Source organism: Megalops cyprinoides, chromosome 8, assembly GCF_013368585.1.
Source record: "Megalops cyprinoides isolate fMegCyp1 chromosome 8, fMegCyp1.pri, whole genome shotgun sequence".
Taxonomy (NCBI): domain Eukaryota; kingdom Metazoa; phylum Chordata; class Actinopteri; order Elopiformes; family Megalopidae; genus Megalops; species Megalops cyprinoides.
In genome coordinates this window covers 14,729,264-14,748,715 of record NC_050590.1, presented here as the reverse complement: position 1 = coordinate 14,748,715, position 19,452 = coordinate 14,729,264, and the positions used below count along the sequence as shown (strand labels likewise).

The window sequence follows — 19,452 nt, the reverse complement described above, 5'->3', positions numbered from 1 at the left end:
GCTTATCTTAAACACTGGATAATGTGCTCTGATACAGTATTATCTGCCATCCAAACAGATACGACTGAGACAGTATGCTTCTAAGACAGTTTAACACATCAATGTGCTCCACAGCTGTTTTGCTGCCAACTCCATATGAACTTTAAAAAGAATATTATCATTTTAATGTGCTGAGACAATGCAAGTCGATGTAAATGATTACAAAAAGAGGCAAATACATAAGTGCCTCTCATGGTAAGAACAACAATTAATTTATTAGTATTTAGTTGTTAATGTTAATGCTTCATATATTGATAAACAAAACTCTGCAAACATAAAAAAAACCACCTTCTTGAATGCCCTCACCCACAGGTCTGGAGGCATGCAATATCCAGAAGATGAATGGAGCAAGTGAAGCCTGGCAATGACACTGATTCAATACCCAAAGGATTTTTTTTCACATCACCATTAACAAGACAAAATGTAGCTTCAATTCCATCGAAGCCTCATACATCACCAGCCATACTGCACAATCCAATCAGAGCATCGGCGGCCTGCCCTAGAGAAGCGCAGCAGTTTCTGTTTGTTCCCACAAACAGGCAATTTATCTACTGCCAGAAGCCAACAAGATGTCTCTCTGAATTGATATGTAGACAGTCATATAATTTACACACACTCCCTCTACTCTAGATCTTTTCCCTGCAAAGAATTCCAGTAAGTCACTAGTCAAAATCAATTAAACTCATCCCAGCCGCTTCTTAAAAAAACTTCATAAAGACAGAAAAAACCCACAATCGACCTCCACAGAAAAGTTTGACATTTCAGTTTGTAGACATGTATCATTTAATTATGGTCCGCTGTCAGTCCTGCCTGTCAGCGCTGGCACATTGTAAATGCCTCCTATAACTGGTGAAGTACTGTTCCAAATTGATGGAAGCCTAGCTCTCACAGAACTGCCATGCTGTCTTGCAAGCTGCCAGACAATCAAATCAGCCTGCATGAACCTCACAATCTCTTGGTGGGATTCTACAACATTATAGGATGGTTTGGCTGAAGCTTAAAGAACTGCCCCAAGGGCTAGCTTACCTTGACCTTTTCTTGCAGCTTTCCGAGACGCACAGTGCCCTTGACGAACTGGGTGAGAACTCCCTGCTTGTCCTGTTCCAATGCTGAGGCCTGTGACAGAGAGGGCAAAGGAAGGGTTATGGATCTGGGAGCGGAGGGTGGAGTGGAGGAAAAGAGAAAACACAACGTATTAAATAATAAAATCAATAAAAATAATAAAATAATAAAAACAAATAATAAAATCATAAAATCTTACAATAGAAGTCTAAAGTCAGGAATTACTTCATGCTTTCTCTACTTGTCTTGTAGAGCACTGAAGAATTCCTGCATCTACACAACCTACACTTCAAGCAACTGTACCAGGTTGAAAAACACACTGTTCTAGTAAATGAGTACAGATAAGGCTTTGTTTGACCTCAAAAGAAATATGACATGATGAAGAATAAAAAACACAATATAATTACATCAGATGTTACAGTGTCCTGCTCATAGTTGTATAGCAAAAGCAAATAATAAAGGATTAAACAGGAATGAGAGAGTTAGTCAAAAATAGGCAGGCATTATTTAAAACTCCAAAACCTCTCCACTGTTTCATATTTGGTAAACTGCTGCAACTAATTTTTTCCATAAAATATATACTTTGAAAGGGAAAAAAATCCCCAATCTGCAGTGGCATGGAATAGGAAGTCACTGCTGTTAGGAGGGGAAAAAAGTACAAAACAAACAAAAATATCCACACTTCCACCTCCACCTGTGGGTGTGTCAACTCAACAGCAATGACAGTTGTTAACAATCATTGCATGAAGTACAGTAAATTACCTTAACCATATTGCTGACTAATTCAGAGGTTAAAGAAAAAATGTGTCTGTAAAAAAGCTCAAGGGATCAAAACTGGACAAAACAGAGCTATTAATAGCTATAACAGTGTAACTGTATGAAACTAACTAATGGCCAGACTCAGACTTTAAAGATGCTGAACAGGAAAATCAATCCAATTTTACAGGGCAATGAAGTTGGCTTAGTATTTAGATGCGCTTTGGTTCTCACTCATTGATACCAGCAGATGGATGAGCTGAGATAGACACCAATGGCCGTTCCCACGGTTACACAGGTGACAGAGTTCCTGCTGGCTCTTGCTGTCATCCTGTATAGCCTCTGTGGGTTCCTTCAGTTTGGAGTAACATCCTGCTAACACAGTCTGGATGACCCACATATCATAGCTGAGACAGATGTAATCACAGTACAATTCTCAGTATTTGAGACAGATGAGTCACTGGTTGCGTGTGTGCCTGAGATTTTGCTAAAGTGCTTTCTGTTCATGGAGGTGCAGAAAGCTAACTTTGGAAATCCAGCGATATCCAGAATTATACCTATTCCCTACATGGAAACTGAGGAAAGATCACATCCCTTCTTTTTGTCCGTTGAAGGTGATCTGTGGGGATAAATAAGTGCTCTTCAGTTCTCAACGTTTAGGTGCATGTGAGTCTCTCATGTAGCCCCATCAGCTGAGATGGAGGAGAATCATCAACAGGCCCCAGGTTCCTCTCACCAAAGCTGAAGTTTCTGCTATAATAAATTGAGTAAGCTCAGTCACAGCCAACTGGTGCATTAATCTTTGCAATCTGAGATGAATTTAACTTCATATCCCTTCTCTTTTTGGCAATTAAACTCAGATTACAAAATGGCTCAAGCAAAATACAACAGCCTCTTTCATTGACAGCAACCTTTTCTCTACAATTTGCATGCGTGTTTAACCCTTACAACTGTTTATTATTTTTATCAAAGTGGACACACTATTACAAAGAGCTGTATTATTCACATATGAAAAGCCAACTGGATAGAAGAATCTTCACCTTTAATGTTCCTTTTACAAACCTTTGCAGCATTTCACACCCAGCTCTGAGCATATTAATAGTCCAAAGGTATCAGTTAACCACACATTACGCAGATTTCATATAAGAAATTCACCACCATCACTGCTTATGTGCAGACTGCCTGAGGCTTCGTGCATAAGTGATCATAGGTTAATAACTCATATTTATGCAGATTCATTGCAGATCAAAAAAGAGGAGATGCAAAAAGGAAGACGAAGTAAAACAGTAATGCAGGAAATTTATCATGGTGGGCAATTCTGTTTCCTTATGATATTTATAAACTGGGTATACATGTGCCTGGAATAAAAAAAAAAAAAGCTTTTATTTTAAATCAGACCGATAAAGAGAAGTGAAGATTCATACTAAAACAATAAAGGAAACCCCCTGGAGGAGAAGGAGAAGGAGATTATGAGATGGGCAGAATCAGATGACACACATCCCAAAATATCAAGCGTGCGCACACGCCCACACACACACACACACACACACACACACACACACACACACACACACACACACACACACACACACACACACACAGATTGATAACAATATGAAATAAACTAGTTATTTCTTTCCGTCTGTGTGATATTTTCTCTTATGAGGTCACCTTACTCTGGAATTAGGTCCACTAATTTGACTTTGGAATTCATACATTAAAAAATTATTGCATTGTTGTCTGTGTTTTTGGCATAGAGAAATAAGAGATTTTATTTTATATCAAGAGGTGCAGCCTTGTTGTTCCATCCCAAAATCAACAGTGTCAATACCTCCCCCTCTAAGCCTGTCACCTGCTCCTTGCAAAAGAACTGCTGTGTCTGCAGCTCCTGAGGCATTAACAGTTTTATCATGAGAACACTCACCCAGGGAGTGCTAAAACTCTGCTGATAGCTGTTCCTGGGTGGGTACCCTCAGATCACGCCATGCCAGGACACGTTTTTTAACTTGCATACTGTTCTTCTTCTTTTGTATATTGATTTGACATTATCAGTGGCTGCTTACCAAATGTTGATTCTTTAACAAGTAGATAACCTTGTTTACTGGGCCAGTGTTGTATGAATGACTGTATGCCTAGTGTCAGCTCTTCTCAATAGTTAGCTATATGGTCCCCATTTTCAGGAGGAGAGTTGCCAATTTTCAAATCATTTGTTACATTGTGTAATAATGTGGCATAAAGTCTTTGTGATCATTCCTATTGGAAGTCCAAGATGGTGTTCCATGTAAATTAAGTTAGAGATGCATGGCTAGAAAATAAGGCTACCTTCCTAGCTTGCTAGCTCACTAGCTACCTCTTTACAAATGCAGCAGTGAAAGCTCAGCTCTTTTCAATGGCAGCCAAAAATCCTGACCACCTTTTACAGCACATTGAATTTGTTCCGACATTCTCCCTCACACGCAAAAGACAAACACCACCTTCTCAAAATTTTCAACTCCTTCTCCTCCAAAATCACTGGGTCACCACAGAGATGTCTGGCTCTTGTCTGTGGAAAGCAAATCATCCATAAAGGCTAGTTAATCCTGCATGACAAAATCCATATCCTCAACAGTGCCTTTGAACTCCTTACCCTGGGTTGATGGATCTGCTTGCCCAATCTCAACTCCAGCAGAAGGAAAGCCACATTCATCCCTGAAGCCATCTGTATACAACAATGTCAATGTTCCACCAATGCTCTCTTGGATATCATTGCTCTGAACTTAAACCTGGACTTACTATTGCATATAAATAGTTTATGGACTTTAAAAACCTAGACCCTTGTAATCATGTTGTCACATGTGTTTGTATAATATAATGGGGGTGTTTAATGTGATATTTGTGTATGTTAGTCTCTTTGCTTTATGCGCTGACGATTTACCTGTAACATTGCCTTCTTATTTGCCCCAGTGAGAATACAAAAGTCTTACTGAATTGCATCAGAATGATGTTGTCACCAATCATTTTGTTAACTAGTTACCTTCCCAGCACATGTGTAACTGCTAAAAAAGTGCCTGAAGATGCATGATCAATTTTGAAATCCCATTCTGCCATTTATGGTTGATTTCACAAGTTTCTCTTGCATTAACAAATTCTCTTTTCATATAGTCTGGACAGAGCTCTTCATTATGAATACCAATGAACAAGCTAATAAAAAATGTTTACTTTAAGGATAGATGTTCTGGCCATTTTGAGCACTAACAAGGAAATTGTTGACCAAAAAGTCTTGCTTTGTTTTTGGTGATTTAAAAGAAAGGAGTTATAGAGAAAGGCTTCATTGATTGAATGGAAAACATGCTAGAGCCCATGTTCAGTACAGTGGACTCAAACAAATCCTATTGTTGAGGGAGTTCACCAGATGTCTTTCAGATGTGTGGTCAGAGAGACACATATAATAATATACATTTTTCAAACTGTGACATGAAAATATGTTTGCTTCCATTCAATTCTTGCTGGTGGAATTTTTCTTTTTACTGCTGTATTATTTTGTTTACTAGCCATTTTTGTACGAGTTCAAACACGCAGGTCACAACCTCAACGGAGGTGTCTAATTGAAATTCTGCGCAGGGTGTTTCAGTGAGTAGTTTACGCCTCATGGCATTTACATGACCAGTCTTCATAAAAAGCCTGTAAGGATGAAATTATTTGCACCTTCAAGCTCAGCTGCCTGAAAACACAAAAGCAAAAATTGTACTTTGCTCAACTACTAACACTAACTGGGAAATGTATGTTTTTTCCAGATGGCATGTCATTTGAAAAACCTTTTGATAAAAGTTAAGTCTTTTTTAAATGACTACATCAGTTCCTGGATGTTTAGGTCAGGAACATATGCCCTGTCTTCAGATTCATTTACTGGTGAAGATGGTGCATCAAATAAGGTATCTCAGCCAAAATCTTCCAACAGATTTTTAACGGGAGATAGTGAGAGTCCGCAGTTACCTCACAACATGCAATGTATGCTGAGATATGAGTAAAAAAAAACAACTCTCAACCTGGACCATACACAACATAACAGCACTTGTGCCTGGAGGACAAATGGATTGATTTGTGAAAAAAAGAAAAAAAAAAACAGCCTGCCTGGAATGCTGTGCCTACAGTTCTTGACAGGCCTGAAGCAACATTGTTCTGTTTTCTTGAACTGATCAAACTTGTGAAAATGACACCACACTGACTACAACTGCCAGGGGGGGTTTTCTCATACTTTCCCCCCATTAGGTTCAAAAACAAAATATGAACTAGAACTATGATCAAGAGTGTTTGAGAAATGTGGGGAGTACCAGTTCAATGGGTAAAAGCTAATAAGATACATGCAAGGGTCTTGTTTAGAAAAATAAGTTATACACATGTATGAACAATGGGCAATAAGCATGTGACATCTGAGACAACGGAAGTGCCCAGTCATTGCCTGTAGAATTTTGCAAATGAAATTTGCCTCCAATGACTGAACGCCTTAGAAAACCTGCTAGCAGTTGCCATAGTAAAGAAATATTCTGATGGTATTTTAAATGTTTGACAGATGTTTTTTTATACCTTTATTGTATATGTTTATTTTGTTCTCCTCACTAATGCATTGTACTATTGCCAGCAGACACACCATAATAAACTTTAATAAAATGGGTTTAGATAAGGTACATTTAGGGCACTTTTACAAGTAAGTAAGTAATCTGTAGTTGTTACACTTTTGACATGTATTTCATTCAGTGTTCAGGGTTCGTTTCATTTCAGACAAGGCTAATGATGCCTAACTTGAATTCAGTTGCAAAGTTTAAAGTTCAGGTGCTTGGTTTACTCCACTTGCTGCTACAACAGGCCAGAGTAGTGAATAGTTGTATCTAGGGAAATATTGTCCTTTTGGAAACAACTGATGAGCAACTACAAGCAGGCAGCTGAAGCAAAAGCACAAATGTTGTGCCAGAGATAAGTGCCCTTTTAAGACAGCCATTTTCCAACTGAACTTGGATGGAATTAAATGAAATGGAAAAAATACCATTGGATTTGAAAGAGAGTTCATTTGCTGTGGGGTTCTTAATGGAACTAGGAGAGTTCAAATTATCTTGTTTGAATGGTTTATAAAATACACGCATAACTTTTCTGTGGATTCATGCTTCAGTAAATGTAAACAACAGTTACAACCGCAGTTGAGTTATCCCTAAGTGGCATCATATGTCCTAGATCTCTTGCATACTTTCCCAGTTGTTATCCACTTAAACATAGTCACTACTGCTAGGCTTGCTAAATGCACAACTGCTGAATGGCCACTGTGTTCAGTGGCATCACTCTGGCACCCTTTGCCACTTAGTATTACTGTTGACAACTGCTGGCAAATTTAGGAGTGGGTGTTGTTTTAAAACACAAATTTGGAGGAAAAAACCCTACTTTATAAATTTTAAGCTTACTGGGAATTGATATCCTTTCTGCATGGTATGTAAAGGCAGAACAACATAGTTTAATCACCCTGAGACATCTACACATATGAAAATATGCAATAAAGTGATGTCACTGGGTGAGAGCATCTGCTAAATGCCAATTATGTAATGTAATGTCTTCAGACTCTGACTGAAATACATCCTTCAACTGTTATTTACCTGGAGAATTCTTAAATGTCATACTGAGGTATTATATGCACTGGAAATGTATTAACAACTGGTGTAAAAATTTTGGATGAAAACCATCACACACACACAAGCCTCTCTGTGAAGATGAACAGTACCAAAGTTATTATCTATCTTTTTCGAACACCTGCACTTCAATCCCTGTAACCTGGCTTCCACTGACCTCTGTTAGCTGTGTGTGTGCTGTGTGTGTACTGTCCCAGTGCAACCCAATGTGACCAAAATGTCATTGACTGGGTGAATGGAATGGTGGGTCTTGGGTAGGAAGCGGAAGTGGAATTCAAGTTGAGAGTGAGCAAGACATTTTGCATGAGAGGAGAGTTCCACTTGAGAGCAATAGATTTTCATACACAAGGATAGTTGTTTTTTGAGCATCAGCAGAATATTTTTGTGTAAGTACAGGGGGATAAACATGAACAAAGTAATTTTCTGCTTGCTCAACTTTTGGCACTGATTTCATTCATATCTTGGAGACATCACAAAATAAAGATTGTGGTGAATGATGCTGATCATGTGCAGACTGAGCATAGACCTAAAGATATAAAATGTTTATTTTCTTGCGCGCACCTAGCTAGCCAGTGTAAACACTGTGATGGACTGTCCGGCAATAACATTCTAGACAAAACAAGTCTTCATTCATGTGACCCAGCTGGGCTGTGGGCCAGGTTATGATCGTATCTGAAGTTGGCCAACTTATTGTAGGCCTTGGTCAATTTTCTGTGGAAATGCCCCTGGCTCACATCAGGTATAGCTGACCTACAACTAATGCAGATCAATGAAAATGAGTCGTCTTATTCCAGACAGCCCAAAGGATGATTACACCACAAATAGATTATGCAGGTACAGGACCAATACATCTAAATGATGCAATACTTGAAAGCAAACAAACTGTTATTACATCACTTTTACATCAGTTAAAAATCTGAGAATACTCCAGATGTATGTAACATTTCAGAAAAGATTTCTCACATAATTTAACATACTGTATCACCAACCAATGATCAAAACAAGCATAGCAGATAGAAAGCATCCATGGCTCAGCTACCCCCTGTAGCTGCTCCTGTCCAAACTCTGCCACATAAATTCAATCCTAATTAGACCTCATGCTATGTGACTAGGTACTAGAATAACCTAATAAACAATGTCAAATACACGGCTAACTGGTTTGCACTGGGAGTAATTTCAGGGTAGCCAGTGCTACCATTTGCTACTGTAAGAAGCACATCTTAAAAGCAGATGGTAAAAGGAGAATAGCAGAAGTGTAGCAGAATCATTATGAAAAGAAAATGAGTGATTTACACTTTGGGAGGTATGCTGCAGCCCATACATCATGGTTATACTAATGTCTGTACAGGAGAGCTGGTTATATAACATTTCAAATGCTACTGTTTGGATAAGTAACAAAAAGCATCTCACCACCTTTGTAATATAACTGCATTGTCAGTACAGTTGATAACTATATTGTCAGAGTTTAATGAAAGCTGTTTCTCTGAACATGGCCAATTGTGGAGCACCAATCTATAACAGGTAACAGTTAAAAATGACTGACAGGGTAGTGGTTCAACCATGACAATGATTAGCTGAACCAGATGCTTCAGCGCTTGGATGGAACAGAAGCCCACAGTAACTATCACCATGCAAGAACAAGGCTCAGAGGCCCTGGTGTACAATAATCACTACCCCTTAATCACTGTAATTTTCCTGCATGGTTAGGTAAAGAGGACATGCATTAGAACACACTGCACATTAACCCCCACAGAATTACTGAAGTCGCAATTCCATCTAAATACTGCAAAATCCAGAAGGCTGTGAGTCACAGCATAACCGGCACGGCCTCCTGCTGTGTAGTGACGTCTGTATATTAACCACAGTGATTAGATTCACTCTGCTTAATCATGCATAGTTCCCTCTGGGGGATGCTTTCCAGCAGTGTGCTGAAGTTCAGATCCACAGTGTGAGTTACCATGTGTATGAGGTGGTCCCTCTCCTGCTTGGTCTTCTCTGCCAGTGTCACAATGCTGCTCAGGTAGTGGTGGGCTGTCAGCTCCTTATCCAAGGAGTCCTCCACCTGCTGCTTTAGCAGCCCTATTTTCCTCTGGGCTTTTCTAAGGGCAAACGAAACACACACAATTCTAAAGTCAAAAGTTTTCATCCTTGCTACAATATTTCTAGTGCTGTAATTTCATAATTGAACAATCGGTCCTATTGTTTGTTCCTCTTGGCTGCCCTTATTTATCATCCCTGGGAGCCCACAGCCAAGCACAGCTGTTGCTGAAGGCCAGATGACAGTGCTCATTTCATTCCACAGGGTGGATATATGGATCTGGTCGCATGGGCATATCTCATCCTTTTGAGTTGATGACTCATAAACAGATTTTATTGTCTGCAAGTGCTAACGCTGCTGCCAGCAGTGGCTGAAATCTGTGAATTCATAATTCTATATTCATATTTCAACTATAAGAGGGGGTTAATTTTGGGTGTGATGTTTGCCAATGAATAATTTCAGGTGTGTTGAGGATGTGGAAATGGATTGATCTTTAATCTTGTTTGGTCCCAAGGAGGTGGGTATAGGTTAAATGCTGGATGTTTTATAACCATTTTTCAATTACTTGGTAACTCTTCCCTACAATATTTGGTTGGAATTTGTAGAAGAGTGTATGATAAGCATATTTAAATGATAAATCATACTTCCTTCCCGCTAACTAAACTGTGAACTAGCTAGCTTGATGATAACATGTAAAAATGCAGTGCACCCCGTCTTGAGACGCAACGATTTACCATTTACACACTATGAAGGCATCCTGATTAAACATACTCACTGACAATTTTTCCACCATTAGCCTCTGTTTTGCAACACCAGTTGATATGTACAGTATCATCAGATCCCACAACATGCAGTACCAAAGTACACGATATCAAAAAAAAAAAAAAAAAAAGATTTCAACATACAAAACAGCAAGTCACTCACATGCATTAAGGACTACTTCTCTATAAGTAGAAACACTTGCAATACAAGGTCTGCCATTAAAATCAAAATGAAACCAAGATTAACATTCTAGGCCACCTCGCCGCAAACTGAACAAGCACAATTCCAAAGCAAAGCAATCCAATGTTTCCTTAATTCTTTTGTGCAACTTGGTCCTGTGTTTTTTCCTCATCGTTCATGTTCCATGCACTAATCAAAATAACAATACAGCTGAGATGAACTACAGACGAGGTACCTGTTGGAATGGCGTGATATTTCCAGCTCAGTCTCAACACTCTTAATATCTGCAGTGAGGTTAGTTTTCTCCAGCTGCAGACTTTTCTTTTCTGTTTGGAGGGATGCCACTCTCTCCATCAAGTCCTCCACTTCCCTCTTCTTGCTCTCCTCCATTTGTTCAAGCTGCCTATAAAGTCAACAGGACATCATAATGCCACTGTAAATGCAAACCTGAATGAAACTGAAATGCAATTTATATTAAGACAAAACACACACTGAAATGTGTGCAAGCCTCCAATTTTCCCACACAGAAATAGTGTGGAATGGTTAACTGCAAACACATACAACTACAAAAATGTATTTCAGCAATAAGAACAGTTTCAACCTTGTCAAGATATATTCATAGTGTTAATATGTTTACCAAGGTGACAATAACAGAATCTGAACTCATGGCCAGACTTAATGCCGATGTTTGGTCTTTCCATCACAATGGGAAAAGTGTACACATTCTAGTGCTACAGTACTTACCTGCTATAACAGGTCTAAGAAAAAGAACCCTCACTGTGAGTGTCAGTATTTCAATGAGTTCCCCTTTTTAATGTCTTTTTAATAAGCACCCTGTTAAAGGATATCATACAATTTCAGTTACAGTCAGTTTCCTTCAGATGAATAATACACATCACTTCTTTCAGAGAAACAGGCATTTGTTCTCCAGCACTGACAATACAAAGAGCATGGCTTCAGTGGTCTTTCAGAAGGAAAATCTTCAGACACTTTGTCACTTTGATTAAATACAAATAAATTAGAAAGGTAAAAGATCAAAGAGATGCATTTTATTTTTTTAAATGGCAGTGCCATGGTAATTTTCATTCATGCCCTTTTTAATTTCCCAAATTAATGTAACTAAGGTACCCTTTATAGACTGATAACTCCACTGTTTGTTTTCCACCAAAGAAAGTGACTGACATTAAGTAGACTTTAGCTGAATGTGCCAATATTACTCTCACACTTCTATCTAGTTTTTGGCATTGGCAAGTGCTGTGGTGTCCCCAGCAGTTTGACATTAGTGTAGCTGAAGGCATTCATAATTCTTTGCTATTGTACATGTATTATGCTAGCTGTAATTCTTCTCGTTTCCATGGATGTATTTCAGCAAACAGATTGTGATTCTAGATGGCTGATATGGTCGAAGGTTATGACTTCAATCTATCCGTAAAAGACTGCAGTAGAGATTTCATGAATAAACCACTGATCTACATTTAAAAATGTAACAAAAGATCTGCATTTAATCCGTAAAAATTCAAAACAGTATCTGCTTGTTCCAAAATAATCTACTAGAAATGATAACAGAAAGTGTCTGGAACTCTTTCAGTTTGTTTTGCTAGAAGCTGAAATTGATAATCACATTCCCATGTTCCCAAATGATTCAAAGTTAAATCGTTTTGTCCTGATTCAAGTCAAGTAAAGAAAATTTTTCAAGCCTTATTCCTCTCTCTCCCTCTAAGACTCATAAAACATTCACTACCATGCAAGCTTCAAACTTACCTTAGTATGAAAAGCACATAACAAAATAGTTAAGTGTTACATAAATCATTCAAAGAAAAGACACTGCGTTTCCTTTGAGCACATTTAAACCTTCTTATACACTAGGATTTGAAAAACATACATTTGTCCTTGCACAAAAGCTGAGAGCCTAAAAGACTGAAGGACTTACGTGGATTAATGACAAAACACACTTAAAAGGCTTGGGGACCTGTATGGCTGAATATGCATTTAGCGTCCTAACATTTAAAATTCAAAGCGGTGATCCCCCCTGCCCCAACACTACACACTAATGAATGCATGCATGGAAATATTCAACATTCATTACATCAAGAAGAAACCTGTGAGGCCAAAACAATTCGATAAAATATAAACAGCTACTGAAATATATATTTGAAAATGAAAAGATTACTGAAGCACAGACGTCCTACGTAGGAAGAATCTACTATAATTGCAAGAACTGGTAGAATTTATTTTACAGACACAACCAACTTATTGTACGTCAGTGGAGTTAGCAATTCTACTATGATATTAAGGCTGCAACTAACGACTATTTTGATAGTCGAATAATCTATCGATTACTGAAATGAATAATCGACTATTCGGATTATGAATTGCCCAATTACTCAAAGGTTCTTATTTATCTATTGGCCTTTAAATTTAGCTTGAGGCTGTTTTAGGCATATGATAACTAACAATAAAGACAATAAAGATGAGAACTTCATTCAAAAATACATCTTTTAATGAATGGTTGCTAGGACTAATTCAGTGAGGGCAGTTGCTTGCTGGGGAGTACAAGTCTGCTTCCTTTGAAGAAAGCCATCCATGGTAGCATTACGAGATCCAACAAACCCATAACTCATTCAAATTAATTTCAATGCAGCCCACATTGGGCATGCACGCATAGACACGAGTTGTAGAAATCTTGCGCGATTTAGAATGTATTGAATTCTCTGGTGTAGCGAAGGGCGAGAGCAGTTACCCCACCCGGCATTGAACCCGGGTCTACAGGGTACCAACCATGCAACTTTGACCGCGACGCCAATGAGCCAGGCTCGTTGGTATAGCAGTCAGAGCGCATACTCAACCGTAGTGACGGCACTCTGTCACACTGCCCTCCCCTTCAGGAAGCGCACCCATGTGCTTCACGCACCGAGGCGTCCCTCACACATTCCCCTGCTGTACTTCTCCCATCCCAGGGTGCCCCACTCACTAGTACTTCACCCATCTCTGGGGTCCCTCACACACCAGGGTCAACCGAACCTGGGGGACCCTCGTACGGCTCACACACTGGGCACGCCTCCGATGGCCTCGCAGCAAGCCATCCCACTGCTGACACCATTTGTAGCGAAGGGCGAGAGCAGTCACCCCACCCGGCCTCAAACCTGGGTCTACGGGGTACCAACCATGCGACTTTGACCACGACGCCAAAGAGCCTGCGAAGGGCAAGAGCAGTCACCCCACCTGGCCTCGAACCCGGATCTATGGGGTACCAACAATGCGACTTTGACCGCGACGCCAAAGAGCCAGGCTCGTTGGTATGGCAGTCAGAGCGCATACTCAACCGAAGTAACAGCTCTCTCTCACACTGGTGTTCTTTAAACTTGTGCATTCGGCAACAACACTATCTCCAGCCATAAATGTTTCCATGACAACAATGCAACTTTAAGCAGAGAATTTCTAAATAGCAGATGGACTCTAGTTTAACATTGTAAAGTTAGGGCACATTTGGAATATGAACAGATTAGTTGTGAATAATAGGTTATTTGCTATTTTATTTGCTACACTGTATGTTCAACGTCATTAATAATTTATTAATCAAGAGAAAATGTATTTCAAAACAGAAAACATTACAGCTCATAACGTGAAGTAACATGGCTTTTAACATTAACTATGCTTGCTATCTAACAAACTCAACGAGACGAGTCTTCATCATCCAGAGAGCCAACGTGCCACCTCTTCAGATGCTTGAGCATAATTGATGTGCTCCCATGCCAGGCAAGGTACGTACGATCACACCGGTGTGATTAGCCGTTTAGCGTGTATGCTAAATCTGGTGCGATTAGAAAACTAGATTGGAAAAATTCTAGCTAATTTTAGCTTTGGGGCTTAATAACGCTAAAGAAAACATAACGAACCATGTAACGTAACACGCATGCTACACAGCATAAAACAAGTTATGTGCGAAAGGGTTGAGAGCTGCCACACTTTTGAGGTCTTTGTTCATAAAGGTGTTGTCATTGCTATTGTTCATCTAGTAAAGCAACGTAGCTTAGGCTACATGTCTGAGCATTCCGAGTCAGCACAAAAAACACACGCAATGACGTCACCAACTGATTGAGAATTAAATTCGCTGGCGACTAATTTGGTTATTGATTTTAGTCGGCTACGTCAACTATTTGTTGCACCCCTATACAATATTAACACCTAAGCAATATCACTCACTCACACACACACACACACACACACACACACACACACACACACACACACACACACCTGTTCATGCAGCAAGAACCATTTTTGCTAATACATCCCTTCTCTCTTTTGCAACTGAAGTTCATTCAGAAAGCAGCATCTATTAATTCTAGGAAAATTCTGGTTAACTGTTTATGCTTCAAATTGTCTACTAGGCTCTTCGCATTGTGACAGCCTCTGCACCCACACAGGAACACTGAAGCGAGACAGCTGTAATCCTGCGATGCAGTGGAGCAGCACTCATTGAAAGGTAGGCACTACTCCACTGACGTCATATGAGCAACTCACAGGCACCTGACCATGTGCAGCATGCCTGACAGCAAAGAGACAAAGAAGCTCTGGACAATCTACCCTCCATTATCCCTGGCAGAATGAAGCAAGTTTGTTCTGCTGCTGTGGGATCCTGGTTATTGTCAGCAAATGACACAGCTGGTTTTGAGCCCTGACTTTTGGGCTCAGCCTGCACTAAAAGCAAACACCTTGTTGACTAAGCCATATGAGACCCCTAATCTTTGTTTGTTTTTGATAAGCAATTTTTTTCCTTCTGGGAAAAGTGAGTTAATTGACTGAGAGTTGATCTCATACTGTATAGGGAATAACAAAATGTTCTAATCAATGCTGATAGGCTGATAGGTAGAGATAACACTGGACTCACTGGGGTTTAGAGCCAGTCAAAGATTTAATTTAATATTTTTTCATCCCTTCAAAAACATGACAATGCCTTCTGCAGATTTTACAATCACAATTTATCAAGGAGGGATCTTCTCCCTCTCCAATGAGACACCAATGATAAATAAAATGTAAGAACTGACTACATTTATAAAGGACGCAAGACAAACGCATGAGCCATAATCCTTCAGCTACACTATTGGATATATTGCAATATCAACTGCTATGTGATTTGAAAGAAGTGGGTGTGTATGTAGTACAGGGAGATATAAGATGCACTGATTCTCAATCCTGCTCCTGGGGCCCCCCCCTGCTCCGCACGTTTTCCATCTTTCCCTGCTCTACCTACCTGACCGAACTCATCAGTGGAACTTTTGATTAGCCGAACACACCTGATTTAATAAAGAGCATGTTAATTATTTCAATCAGGTGTGTTTGGAGCAAGGATAGGTTGAAGATATGCAGGACAGGGGGGCTCCAGGAGTAGGATTGAGAAACAGTGGGATAGAGGAATTCCTAAGTAGGAATAACATAAAAGACATTTAACTCCGATGAACACTGAAGAGGGAAGTTTGAGTGCATTTACCTGAGACAGAGTCTGAGAAATACCACAATAATATCTGTGCTAGCTTGGGCTATAATCCTTTCAGTTTAATTCCATTCCAGTAACCATGGCACTTAAACTCAAACTGGCTGCCACTGCAAGGTGAGGAAATTGTGAGCATGGCAATTTCTTGATGCAGCATAGGGATTATGTCATTGTGAGAGGGAGTGAGAGAGAGTGAGGAAAAGAGCCAAGCGCATAAGTGCCAAAAGAGTGCAGAACAATAAACTAATGGCCTCATTGTGAGGAATAGCAGGCAGAAGGGCCTTGTGAAGGCACCGCAGTACCGTTTTAACTTGCTGGTGATGGTGCAGTGCTCCTCCCAGCTGACTGCCTTCTCTAGGGTGGAGAGGACCTGCTGGTGCTGCACCCGGAGAGCCTGCAGCTCCCTGCGAGCCTCACACAGCTCCTCCTGCAGGCTCTGCTTTTCTGCCTCCAACAGGATGAGCTCTTTGGATACCTTAGACACTGAAAAGGGAGACAGGGCTCTCAGGATGTGCCTCACAGAGCCATCGAAATGTAAAAATCAAATAAACTGGAGGTTAGTTACTAAAAAATTCAAGTCAGTACTGCAAGATGAAAGGACTAGAATCGACATAAGGGAGGCAAGCAAAAAGTGGCCCCTACCTTCCTGTATGTGGCGACCGTGACTCTCCTTGGCTTTCACCTGCTGTACCTCCAGCTGTTCCATCAGCACCTGGTTCTCTTTCAGCACCAGCTTGGCCTGATCCTGCAGCTGGCGCCTGAAATCCAGATATAAAATAAATAAAGACATAATCACACACACATACTTACACACAGCGTTCTGCTGCCATCTGCTAATGCATGGCACCCTTCACCACGTACCAAAAATGTCAACTACAGCACATCTGTCTGTATTGGTCTAGAAGGGCTAGATATTATTCACGGCTGGAAAAGTTATGTAGAAAACAAGTCAGTGAGAAGTAAAAAAGGAGATGGGAACAACCACAGTGACTTCAGTCTCCCTAGAGCCACTGTTTCTCCAACACTGAAGTGCAGTCTCGCAACTCCCTATCACAAGTCCTCCCTGAACATCAAATTCAATATATACTGATAAGATAAGTGCTAGGAAGGAACCCAGCATGGGAATATAAGTGGTGTAAGACAGCAAACAGTCTGCCTTTCATCAAGAACAAGCAAATACAGACTGGTGGGCAATTCCAAAACACCACCAAGAATTATGTAATAATTATTCAGTAGACATGAAGTTCTACACAGTCAAAACATATAGGTTACAATCGATGTGGGTACAGTGGTACTTATATTTGGCTTGGAGTTTGACAAAGGGATCACACCAGGCCACAGGTCAAGGTTGGTGACCCCCCATTTTGGTCATCAAAGAAAGGGAGGAGACAGAGTGGAGGAGGCATGCCATGAACAGCTGATACATAACACAAGTGGTAAGTGGATTTTTTTATAGTCATAGATGCCACTACTTTGGCTAGGTTTGGTTAAACCTTTGGTTTTGGTTTGGCGTAGGGATTCTCTGAAAATTATCCTCCTGAATATTCATTTGGAACTTGTTTTGATGCTCTATTCATTCAGGAATATTTGATGCAGTATCAGCTGCATTTAATTTTAATGCACATGAATACCATCCCTGCCATATTGCATAACATACTACTTACAACTGTATATATATTTTATGCAGTTGATTACATTTTTGGTTTCTTAAATTTTTATAAGATTATAACTATTTATTCATCTGTTCACCCGTAGTAAAGATTTATGGAAATGGTTTTGCACTGCATACTTCTACTTGTGGTATGCAGTATTTTTATACAAGGATCTCTGGCTATTTTAAATTTAAAGAAGCTGCAAATCCTATCCAGCTGTTATGTAGTGATTTTTGTCTCAAGTGCTCAGTCAGAAATGAAATTACAATTTAAAATGCAGGGCAGTGCAAAGACTTCAAGTAATGAACCACAACTCATTTCATACCATAACTATCTATTACAGAAATTATTACCAAATACATCAATTACTTGCATTTCTTGTATTGCTCAGATTGGAGAACATTTACACATTACATTTGAACAACAAATAATCAACTGAATGAAATACATACATTATTTCACATACTTAAACAATTCTGAGAATCCAACTGGCAGAAATGATTTTGGCAGTAATTCGGTATTTAAGTTTTGTGGATGGATTAATTTAATTCATATGGCAGCAGGTTTAGCTCGTCAGTGTCTTTATGATTCAGCAAATAACATTGAAACTCTTTCAACAGCATTAAAAACAAAATGAAAGTTGTGCAGAACTTGAGCAGAAGCTGATTAGCATTCATTCTTTGCATGCACAAGAGGTTTTGGTGGACATTTTACAAAGACAAGCAATAATATTACAATTACATTACTGACATTTAGCAGAGGCTCCGATCCAGAGCAACTTACACAGGTTACAATTGTTACATGTTATCTATTTATACAGCTGGATATTTACTGAGGCAGGTGTGGCTTAAGCACTTCGGGCAAGGGTACAACAGCAGTGCCCCAGTGGGGAACCGAACCGGCAACCTTTCGGTTACGAGTCCTGCTCCCTACCATTGTGTTACATTGCTGCCAATATGCTGATTGAACAATATACCCAATCATTTGGCCACAACAGGGGAAGTCACATTTATAACACTTATTTTCAAAAGCTCCCAAATGTTGACCATGAAAGGGTATCGGTTAAACAAACTGGTCCTTGGTAAGCCACATAACAGTGGTACTCTACCTATACATCTATTGTGTTGACTGCAGTTCTTCAGAAAATGTCAGACACGTAGAGTCCAAGGGGAGGATGTCATTTTGCATCACTTCTTACAATATTAAAAATAGAAACATGGTGTATAATTAATACCAATGAATTGTCATTCATGAGTTATGAATGAAGCACAGGCCAATTTTCTGAACAGAATGCAAAATCAGTCGTGTGCATTGATGTTCTTAGAACCTTGTCACATTGAGTCTGGGCTGAAAACTGTTTCTTCATGATTATACCAGAATTAAATTTGAATAAGTTGCTTCAGCTTACAGAATTAAATTTACAGTATTCAGAGCACCAGTGATCACACACAATCAAAAGACCATACAGAGCTATCCATTTTAATATCAAACAAATATGTTCTGAAAGCTCTACATTGTTGGCTTGAAAAACATTTAAGGGGCTTTTCCCTAAAGGGCATTATTGGACATAGCATAATATGAATCAAAACATATTCAGCTTGTGGTTCCCTTGGACACATCCTATGATGTTGGTATACTACATATAAGATAATTCTCTGCATGTTAACCAGCTAGCTATATGATTTTCTGAACCCCTACGGTTAATCTGACACAACCAGCCTACATTAGCGTATTCTGGTAAATTAGTAAATGGTAGGGTCACTGACCCATGGCTAGATACATGCATACAAATATGCACACATAGAGATGAAAAACTCA

General features: G+C 39.6%; 1 protein-coding gene across 1 annotated transcript in view; it reads right to left on the bottom strand.

The window, feature by feature from the left end:
- cep89 (centrosomal protein 89) overlaps positions 1-19,452 on the bottom strand; it is a 121,275-nt gene that overhangs the window by 73,399 nt on the left and 28,424 nt on the right. Inside the window, exons 14-18 of the mRNA XM_036535666.1 lie at positions 16,625-16,740; positions 16,285-16,465; positions 10,724-10,891; positions 9,466-9,607; positions 1,066-1,155 (exon numbers count right to left, since the gene is read on the bottom strand). Coding sequence (XP_036391559.1) covers positions 1,066-1,155; positions 9,466-9,607; positions 10,724-10,891; positions 16,285-16,465; positions 16,625-16,740 — 697 coding nt within the window. The remainder of the gene's footprint in view (positions 1-1,065; positions 1,156-9,465; positions 9,608-10,723; positions 10,892-16,284; positions 16,466-16,624; positions 16,741-19,452) is intronic.